At 37.0% G+C, this 10,583-nt stretch overlaps 2 protein-coding genes across 3 annotated transcripts in view; both read right to left on the reverse strand.

Annotated features, from left to right (window-relative positions):
* LOC116297485 (uncharacterized) overlaps window positions 1-4,972 on the reverse strand; it is a 31,794-nt gene extending 26,822 nt beyond the window's left edge. The window contains exon 1 of one of the 2 annotated variants that reach the window (XM_031705708.2): window positions 4,674-4,972. The gene's annotated coding sequence lies outside the window, so the exon portion shown is untranslated. Of the gene's footprint in view, window positions 1-625; window positions 799-4,673 lie in introns of those variants that run through there. The other variant, XM_031705707.2, reaches the window with a different exon arrangement.
* Window positions 4,973-9,126: 4,154 nt separating this feature from the next.
* LOC116297490 (uncharacterized) lies at window positions 9,127-10,124 on the reverse strand. Its single transcript, XM_031705717.2, has 2 exons — window positions 9,696-10,124; window positions 9,127-9,426 (listed from the first exon to the last, which is right to left on the reverse strand). The coding sequence occupies exons 1-2, from the start codon at window positions 10,122-10,124 to the stop codon at window positions 9,127-9,129; spliced, it is 729 nt and encodes a 242-aa protein (XP_031561577.2).
* Window positions 10,125-10,583: the final 459 nt, after the last annotated feature.

The raw sequence follows: 10,583 nt of genomic DNA on the forward strand, positions 1-10,583 counted from the left end.
CGATATCTTGATATTGAAGCAATTTGAAGCAATTCTATATACTCGCTTCAAACAACATCATATTTGGTCCGAGTCGAATACAACATTTTGGGTACAACACCACAAGATCAGGCCATATTTAAATAAGATTTCTATAAGATACAGTACCAATTAGTATAATCTGCTGCCGGCTTTGACTCAATTATAAGTGGGATTACTAACACCAACAATATAGGCTAAATATAGGAATAAGTGGTTCATTGAAAAACGGTGAAGAAACCGTTTTAGCGCTCGTTGTTTGATGTAACCTCAGGAAAAAACCGAGTTTAAAAGCTTTGTTCCATAACTAGAACCTTATACTAGAACATATTTCTTATTTAAGCTGTCATTTATCACTAGTACTGAATCTGATATCTAGCTCACTCGAATCAAAGATCAATCATTATTTTCCTCACAACCCTTACATGTAAACACGACATGTTATTTTGATTTTCTTTTTTTAAACATAAAAACCGCAATCACTTGTTATACGTACACAACTAAACAAATATAACAAAGAACCGAAAGTTTTCAACAGAATACTGAAAAACTTTGTAGAAAAATATGAAAATGTATTGACAGAATTTAGAACAAAAATAATGAATACCTTGTTAGGATTTTTGCATAAATTGAGACCTGTTATTCTGCCAAGCTCAAGGAACTTTTCAGAACAAGTTTCCTACCAGCGTGTTTAAGCCTTTTTTGACTTAACTCTGAGATAGTAATTTGTGGTATAAAGCGAGAAAGCCTGTATCTTTTTCATTTGCGTTTTACTTCGAAAAATACTCAACAACCCTATTGTTTTATTAATCTCTATCTGACCAATATCAGTTGCCACTTTAAGTAGTCACAAAACGTGCTCTTTGCGTACCAAATATCTTGAGATTTCTAAAGCTATTAAAAATATAAACAACAATAGCACTTGAAAATGTACAGTGGCGGATCCAGGGGGGTCGAAGGGGTCCACGGAACCCCCCTTGAAGGTTTGATCTTTTAGGTAATAGAAATATGTCTTATATAAATTTTGCTTAAAAGTATCCACAAAGATGATGTTGAACACGAAATGATAGATATTTGCTGTTATAATGTTTAATTTACCTTTAAGTTCCGTTACTAGATAGTAAGTTAGGTGATTAGAGCCAATTTTTTTGGCAAACATCGACTAAACAAAAGAGAATTATACACAGTTTAAGAAACGGAACCCCCCTTTGAAAAATCCTGGATCCGCCACTGATGCACACATTACAGACTGCGATTCTTGCTCTAAAGGTTGACCTGGTAATCACCCAAGCTTTAAAAAGCAAGATTTTTTGAGAGATGATCCGAGATGATTCGGATAATCATATAAGAAAAGTTAAACTGAATCTCGCGTAATTTAATGTTCTTTTTTGGGGGGAAACCTTTTTCTCGATATTTTCTAATGGTATAGTTACTGTGGCTAATCATTAACGATGTTTTCCGTTGAACGGATAGTCAATTGAAGGACACTTAAAACATATTATAAGAGAAAGGTACTGAACTTTGAAATATGTCAGTCATATTTAAATTCAACAAAGGCAAATAATAATAAAAATTGAGAAGAATGGAAGATCTAGAAGTGAGGGGGAAGATAGAAGGAAGGAAGGAAGAATGAAAAGAATGGAGAAAATTGAAAAGGAAAGAAATAGAATAAAAGTTAATAAGAGATATAGGGAAGAGATTGAGGGATAAATGGAGGGAGGAAAAAGGAAAGAAAGGAAGAAAGGAAGGAAGTAGAAAGAAAGAAAGAAAAATAAAGAGAGAAAGAGAGAAAGAGAGAAAGAGAGAAAGAAAGAAAGAAAAAGAAGGAAAGAAAGTCAAAAGGAAAGAAAGAAGGAAGAAAAGAAGGAAAAAAAGAAGAAGAAGAAGAAGAAGAAAGCCGAGAAAGAAAAACTAAAGAAGAAAAAGAAAGAAGGGAAGAAATGTAAAAAAGCCGAGAAACTAAATTCGAATAAATAAAATAAAGAAACAATGTAGAGATGAAGAACGAAAATAAAAGTAGAACTAAGTGTAGAGATGATAATGATTCCTAGAATGAAAAAATATATTATTGAAATTGTTAAATAGAAAATACAAGATACTTATTCGTTTTTTGTTTTTTGTTTTTGTTTTTGCTTTTTTCAGTTCAAGATTCCGTAAAGATTCTATTTTAAAACGACCGCTCATGGCCACAAGCTAAATGACAACAGATTATTTTCCTTCCTGCCTTGTTTCCAGTACAGGTCTGTGGACACTGACTAGACCGGGTTTTCTCTTGCTACCATATTCAATAAAATTCATGCGCTGAGACGGCGCCAATAACAATGAGAAATTTCAATTTAGACTTAAAGTGTAGGCAGCCCTATGGCGACAACAACCAGGAATCTTTAATTAAGAACTGAGAATAATTCATTTTGTGGATGTAAAAATGTACCAGACACAGAGGCGCCTTCATACTTCAAACTTCAAATGAAATGTCACTAAAAAAATAGGCAATTATTTGTGTTCAAAATGATTGATTTGATGTCCGAAATAAATCAAAAGAGCAAACAGCCTTTTAATGGACATGAATTAATTTGAATGAGAAAAATATCAAGGAAAATAAACATGAAGTCCAGTCTGCGTAAGTGAATTTTCTCTGCGCTTTGAAGGATAAAGCCGCTTGTCAACTCACCAACGCGTGTGTGGGTTGAGCCGAATTGTATTCGGAAAGTGCTCGGGAAGTACTCGTGAAGGGAAAAAGGACGTATACGTTGAAGAAAGGTTTTCTTGCAAATTAGACAGAAATCTCTTTCTCAAAATATCTATATACTCTGAATCGAAATATGCCGACCAATTTGAATAACTACTGTTTTGGACCTACTAGTCTCGTGTTCACTTGCAAACACAAAGCGTTTTCACATGTAAAATTGTTTGCCATATAGACCCCTCAGGGACCGCGGAGCATGTTCAAAAGTGGGGGGGGGCCTGACAATTGAAAATAATTTTATCATATTGAAAAACGAAAAAGGAATAAAATCATAGTATTTGACTTGTTTTAAGTCTTTGTTTTTATTTTAATTATTTTTCTTTTTAGCGCAAAAAGTGGTGGAGCCGCGGCCCTACCAGCCCCTCCCCCTCCGCGGTGCCTGTCCCTTGCAGCACTTTGGAATGCAGCTCAATATGGGGGACAAAACAATAGGTTCCAATTCTCAGGAGATTGAAATTCTTTTGCTTTGTCCCCCAGATCGAGCTGTTTTGACGTCCCATGCAAGGGCTCTATTTCGATTGGTTGCCGGTGTATCGAAGGGGGTTTAGGGCAAAAATTACATGTACAAACTGATGCAAAGAAAAAAGAGCAAAGAAAAAAGAGCAAACAAATCTTAGTGTCAAATAAGAAGGTTGGTGAAGTGTACATTCATATGGCCAGTTATCGATACCAGGGACACACTTTCGCATAGGGCGACAAATATACAAGTATCCCTTATAAATGGTTCAAATCTGGTTCCTGTCGAAATAGTCCCTTTCACAGTTCCCTGCGCCATCTTGAAAGGTAGCCGTGCTTTTGTATCGAAGCGAGACGAACGGTGAGCTTGCATTGATAGAGGCCTTTTTTAACACCTTGGACAATTATTCACATGTCTCTATCATTGCAAGCTCACCGTTCGTCTTGCTGCGATGCAAAGGCAAGGCTACCTTTCAAGATGGCGCAGGGAACTGTGAAGGAGACTACTGATTCGCTTTGTGGAAATTTTTTTAGAAGTGTTCCCCCTAGCACTCAGTTGCCTCGCATAGTGAAGGCCATTACTGGTACTAGGAACAGTGCGGCTTTCTGCCAAGGAAAGAAGTTATAAGTTTTCGTATATATAGTTTACATATTTTTCGTATCTAGCTGTTTCTTGACGAGCAGAGACTTTTACTAAATCTGATATTTTCACATGTGTTATATTCTTATAAATATATCATTAGAGCTAAAGTCTGGTTCTCTCCGGATGAGAGCCGACACAAGTATTAGTAAAGGCCGACGCAACATAAAATTTTTATTCTCTTCTCTAGCGTTTGCGGTTTTTTTGTTTTTTTGTTTTTACTTAGCGAGAACATTGAAGACATGCAAGAACTAACTTGGAGTTGTAAAAAAAAAAAAGCATCTGTTATTAGGTTTTATCTAGTGTTAATGAATGCCACAATAAGCTCTTAATTCTATAGGTTATGCTGGTACCCGTGGCAAGCTTTGCCTAATGGGGTGGGTTTATACTATTTACTTTATGCTGATAGGTTTACGAGACACTTAGTATATCTGAACTTCAAACATTTCATGGACAATCATAAGAACAAACATAAGAATAAGATTGGCTACGACTGAAAATCCTTTTATGATAGCATTGCGAGATTCTAAACTATCTGATGTCTAGTATCATAATTTTAAACAATAACCAGGAATTACTGAGGATTTTCTCCCCTTCTTCTTACTTTACTTTACGAAGAAAATTTGTTTTAAGTCTTTAAATTATATCTCACGTCTAATGGTTACCTAATTACGCAATGACATGCTTTCGTTTAAATTCCCAACAGTTCAGTTAAGCTGCTATAGCTCATAATTTTATCAACGAAGCTGATATTGTATTAGAAACCAGATAAGTTCCTACTGAAAATAATACTGTATAGAGATTTTTGCTTACCTGTACCTGATGTTCATGAAGAGTAACTACGAGTTAGACGCGAATGGACAGTAATTAATGTGATTCTTCAAAATATACAGCACAAATTGTGTTCGTACCGTAAGCGATACTGTAACGAGAGAATGATCCCTTTTTGCTGGATGTTTATCTTGAATTAGCGGTTTAAGCTCTGAGAGTTTGTTCAAAAAACTCATTATCCCATTATGATGCTTGTATAAAGAACAATGGCTCACATCAGAGTGATGACTATTCCAAATGCCTCTGGTTTACTGGTGTTTATCATATAGAAAACGATATGAAAACGTACTATATATTGAAAGAAATATTTCTTTCACTTTACGGAAGAACTTTTATCGAGGAAGGACACAAAAACGGCACGAATCTTCTTTATTTATGTGATAATTCTCGCGCGGCTAAACGTGAAAAATAATATCACAGGAATATCAAATTTGTTGCTATTTATTTAAGCATTCCTGGAATATCGTGGACATTTAAGGCAATACAAGAATTCCCCCAAGGATTGGTTTGACGGAGTTGTTTCTTGTCCTGGAACGCGTAATGGAGTGTAATAGGAGCCTAGTTCAATATCAGCATTAAGAGGGGGTTCGTGTTAATCAGTATCAGATGATCTTACCCTATAACTTAAGGCCTCGTTGATTGTTTATCTTATAATTAGTTTATGTGTGTTAGCACTGCGGATTCGAAGCTGTCAGTTTGGATGATAGGAAAAAAGTCACGTAAATACGAAAAAGAAAGGAAGAAAGATTGAAAGAAGGAAGGAAGGAAGGAAGATTAAAACGGGAAGGAGCAAGGAAGGAAGGAAGGAGGAAGGAAGGAAGGAGGAAGGAAGGAAGGAAGGAGATAAGGAAGGAAGGAGATAAGGAAGGAAGGAGATAAGGAAGGAAGGAGATAAGGAAGGAAGGAGATAAGGAAGGAAGGAGATAAGGAAGGAAGGAGATAAGGAAGGAAGGAAGGAAGGAGAGGGGAATGAATGGGAGGAAGAAAAGAACGAATAAACCAACGCAGACTGAAAGAAGGTTCAAAGCGTCAGGAAAGATAGATAGCAAGAAGGAAAGAAACATATACTGATTTGTGTTGCGGTTTCAACATTCATCCAGAGACTCTCATTTTTGGGTTATTAATTGGTTTTTGGTCAAATAATCTATGTTTTGGTTTGGTTGACAGCAATGCCACAAAGCCAAACGTTACTTAACAAAACACTTACTAACGTCACATCATAAGATATTATCAACAGCCAATAGACTACTTTCCCTTCGATTTCCTATTTCAGACTGCACGTGTGTCATTTTCTTTGAGTATCATTTCTTTGTTTAACGGTTGCGCATGAGAAGACACATGAACATTGATATAACTCAATTATATTTCGAATCTTCTGATTAAAAAAATGAAACGTGGTCTGAAATGGAAAAACATTACACCCAAGCTGAGGGGATCTGTTTCGTAATGACATAGTTCAAAACAAACGCAAACAAAGTTACCAAAAAGCTCGCATCCTACCATGAAAAACTACAAAATAATTGGTGCAAATTTTAAAAAGTTTAAACTTAAAATATTTAAAATGTTTTAAAAGAGTAGCACTTAAAGAGAAACCTGACCCTCGTTCCACGATAGAATTGGAATTTGAATTTGTACCTTAAAATAAAAGTCTCGCATAGTACCCTTCGCCGCCAGTCAGAGCTAGTGTAACCTATACGAATCGATCAATCGTTAGCCCAACATGGCTGCATACTTTTAAAAGTCCTAGCACTCTTTCGTACAACTCGAAGCAGCTCAATTACAAGCTAAGGTCAATGTTGCTCTAATTGAGCTAGTCCCTTTCAGTACTCATGCATAGTTTGGTTTTTGTAGGGCCTCAACAATTTTTCTCATTAATGAGTTAAACTTTAACGATATAAATGAGAAGTGAAAGATACGATTTCAGTTTTTTCCCCGAAGACTAAGCTCCTTGGTCATCTTTCTCAGTCAAGTTTATTTCCAGTAATCTGGTTTTTCAAAGGCTCAATCGATTTTTCTGAGTAAACAATGTGATGTGAAAGATTCCAGTTTTTTTCCAGAGAAGCTCTGGCTTTTTCAGTCAACTGGTAAAAAGAGACGATTCTGCAGAGCTATACTGGGAATTTGAAGAATCTGTAGACGCGTTTACCTATATGTCGCACGCTCTCCAGGACAAGATGTGTCACATTGCTGCCAAAATAAAATCCTAAACGTGATGCGAAAGATTCCAGATTCCATTCTCTGTGTCTTTTTCAGTCAACTAGTAAAAAGAGACGATTCTAGAGAGCTAATTAGAATTGGAATAATCTTTAAGCGCATAGCACTCTCTCGAGAAAATGTGTCACATTGTCGCTGTCAAAATAAAATCTTAGCGATGGTCTAACACCCCCATACATTTTTTTATACCATTACGAAAATGCCGAGAATTCTCAGCTTCAACCAAGAGAATATTCTCTTGGCTCAAACTTAGTAATTAATAATATAATACTGGCTGTATAGTTGTCCAAAAAATACGGATACTAAAACTCTAAATGAAACAGTTTCAAATAAACTTGGTAATAAAGCAAATTAAAGGCTATTATTTATATAGAGATTGTATTATATTATTATATTGATCGTAGTCTGTTTAAATACCTCGTAATAAGGTGTTTTCGTAGATGATTTTTGTAGTTTGGAATCACCTTTTTTTGTCGTAGCCTGTTACCGCACAAGCAGCCCAATGGTGTGACCCAGCGATGAATACTTTTCGTTTTTACCGCAGTCCTACCGTTCTTCTGCTCTTTGTCTGTCGCCTACAGGGTTTATTAGAATCGCAACCTTCCAGACGAACTGCTAAAAATATAGCTTGTAAATCGAGTAGATTTGTCGCTTTCTATATCTCAAACTGACTAGCGATGAGCGATGAAGCCGGAACGTTGAACTATGCCATCAAACTGACTCCCAATTTTTGACTCCCACATTTCCGTCCATTTACTAATATTTGATGGTTCATTTGATCTATTTTATAATTATTAGCAACGGACAACACTAACGACCATATTCGATCCAATAAAAAATTATGCCTGCTTTGGTGTTTGTATTCAATTGTTTTTGTATGGTTTACCGCGCAATTGGAAAACCCGCTTTATTTATTATTTATTGATTGCGTGGGGTCTGTTGGGCTTCCTGTGCGTTTTCTAAAAAAGATTGTGCGTGTCGCTTTTATAGTTTCTCGCCAATACTGTACCGTGTAAGACCTGCGCTAGTTTTTTACCCAATATCGAAATTGCTAATCAGTATAAGAGGCAATTTTAGTCACTTCCCACGTAATGAAATGTTTTGCCTACATCTGGATAAACTCGCCCTGAGATTCATAAGTAAGTTAAAGAGGAAATATCGATTGAATATCTCCCCTAAAAAGACCCACAATGCACTGCAATGCCAATTCGACCTAGGTTTATCCTTAACCTCGGAACGACTAATTTATGAGTGTGGCATACACAGAGATCGAAGCAATGATTCGGAACTCACATTTACAGAGGTATTACAGTGGTGAAATCAGCGCGAGCATTTTACCTCTGCGCCACCCTTGCAACTACAGTGGAACCCCGTTAATCCGGCCACCGAAGTGACATTCAAAAGTAGCCGTTTTAACGGGATGGCCGTATTAAGCGGGCTGTCAAAAATATGTTAGAAATGTGTTTTATTAATCAGTACGAAACTACTAAACAAATTAAGTGCAATAATGCATATTGTATCCTTAAATAATGTTTCTAAAACTTCTGATGCTATTGGAGCTCAGTTATAACTCAACTTTAGTAGCACTTTAAATTATACAGTAGTACAGGACTGTAAATATAACAGTAGAACAGAGAAAACTGAGTCGGTAACAACTACTTTTTAAAATAGGCAGTGACTTTGCTCTGTACAGACGAATGAAGCTTCTTTTGAAGCCATACTGACTCGAGGCTGGATATCACCCCAGACAGGCTATCGGCATGGCTCGTTTTAATACTGTACCGCTATAAAATAAATGCGGACATATACTTTCGGCGCATCGCGCTGTACGTGTTTTTCTGTTTGAAGTTGTTGTGTTGATTCTGATTCTACAAAAAGCATTACTGTAGAATGTTAACCGAATGATTAAAAGAATCACAGATTTTGCAGCAATAACTTTACAGTATTTACATTCAGACCTAAACTGTAACCTATTTGTCCTGGCCGTAATACGGGGTTAAAAAGTATGGACGTTTGTCAATCGGGCCACAAGAAAGTGGCCGTTGGCCGTATTAACGGGTGGCCGTATTAAGCGGGTACATTTTACAGTAAATGCATGGGCATTTCGTCGGGACCCAAAAGAGCTGACCGCAATAACGGGGTGGCCGTATTAAGCGGGTGGCCGTAAGGCGAGGTTCCACAGTAAAGCTTTAACCTCATACTGACTTTTGTTGGTGCTACGTTATACATAAGTCCAGATACCGTTAATGCAGCGCTTTGAGGGATTCAAATTCCTTGTCTCGAAGTACTGCGTGAGTAATTTTCTAGGATTTTGAGGACATTTGCATCTTATTCCAAGAAACTTACATTCATTGAAGGGAAAAAAGTCTTTAACTTCATATCTTTTGAGCGTTTTTTCTGAGGGGTCTTCGATATTATTTCCTTTGTCGTAGTAGTCGTAGAGGTCGATGTGTAGAGGTCCACTTATAAGACGTCCCATAGGATCCGTGAAGGAACACTCGTCAGACATTTCTGTTACTTCCTAAAATGAGAATGAATGAATGTGTGATTAGGAAAGAACGAAAGAGGAAGAGGAAGAGGAAGAGGAAGAGGAAGAGGAAGAGGAAGAGGAAGAGGAAGAGGAAGAGGAAGAGGAAGAGGGAGAGGAAGAGGAAAAGGAGAAGGAGGAGAAGGAGGAGAAGGAAGGATGGAAAAAAGAGAATGAATGAAGGAGGAGAAGGAAGGATGGAAAAAAGAGAATGAATGAAGGAAGGAAGGAAGATCAAACAGTGGTAAATCCCCTTGGCTTACCTTTCCTTCACAAGTGATGTATCGTCTATTCTCGACAGGGTGCTTAAAGTCAAGCACAAGTACAAGACGAGTTTTATGATCTTTGACATCAAAATTCCTCGAATGTTCTAGCCTCCGAAGTTTACCCACATCTGAAGCATCAACAAGTACGTCGATATCCGAGTCGTACGGTATAATATCGGTGTTTCTTAGCACACCAAGTAACGACCCATAAAACGAAGCCCAGGAAATATTGTAGCGTTCGGCAATTCTACACCATGTTTGCAACAACCTGGTTGAATTTTTCTTGAAGATATTTGGTGGGCATTGAGAGACATTTCCATATTCAGTGTACGGTATTTCAGATACAAAATCGCTTCTTTCAATGTCAACGTTTTGCTTTGCAATGTGAGAGGTTTTTGCTTCAAAATCATTGAGGTTGTCATTCATTCTGCGAAAGCTGTCGGATCGAAAATTCCAGTAACCTAAGGAAGGCTCGCTTTTCCATGACAAGTAGCCTTTCCTGAAGGCAGGATAAAAGACCATTGACAAAGCTACGCTACTAAGAAAAAATAAATAAAACATGAACCTGGAATTCATCTTGTAAATCGCCAGAAAAAACACAAATATTTTGATCAGAATTTTCAGAACGAGCGGAGTTTCGGCAATCGTTGTACACTTGTGCTCTTGTCTCGTGTAGGTCGATGGGAAGGCACGGTATGTGAAAGAAAAGCTTCTAAGTTTTCTATTTTTCTAAGGACACGAAAAACCAAAGGAGTAAATTTTCATAATTTTTGTCGCAAATGGAATCTTTTAGTTCAATTTTTTGGTATAGATTTAAAGCTCTTCAGTGATACGGACTGTCTTGTGTCAACTCGAAAGGTTTCTCAGACGCCGGTTTCTACAATT

Source organism: Actinia tenebrosa, unplaced genomic scaffold, assembly GCF_029948245.1.
Source record: "Actinia tenebrosa isolate PJP-AT-01 unplaced genomic scaffold, QUT_ActTen_1.0 PGA_scaffold11__36_contigs__length_13525064, whole genome shotgun sequence".
NCBI lineage: Eukaryota > Metazoa > Cnidaria > Anthozoa > Actiniaria > Actiniidae > Actinia > Actinia tenebrosa.

What these genes read in the sequence shown, in the direction of transcription:
- LOC116297490 (XM_031705717.2), bottom strand. Translation starts at nt 10,124, where the DNA reads ATGAATGACAACCTCAATGATTTTGAAGCAAAAACCTCTCACATTGCA. An exon ending in ACATCACTTGTGAAGGAAAG is followed by an intron (nt 9,427 to 9,695) that starts GTAAGCCAAGGG and finishes TTCTCATTTTAG; the next exon opens with GAAGTAACAGAAATGTCTGA.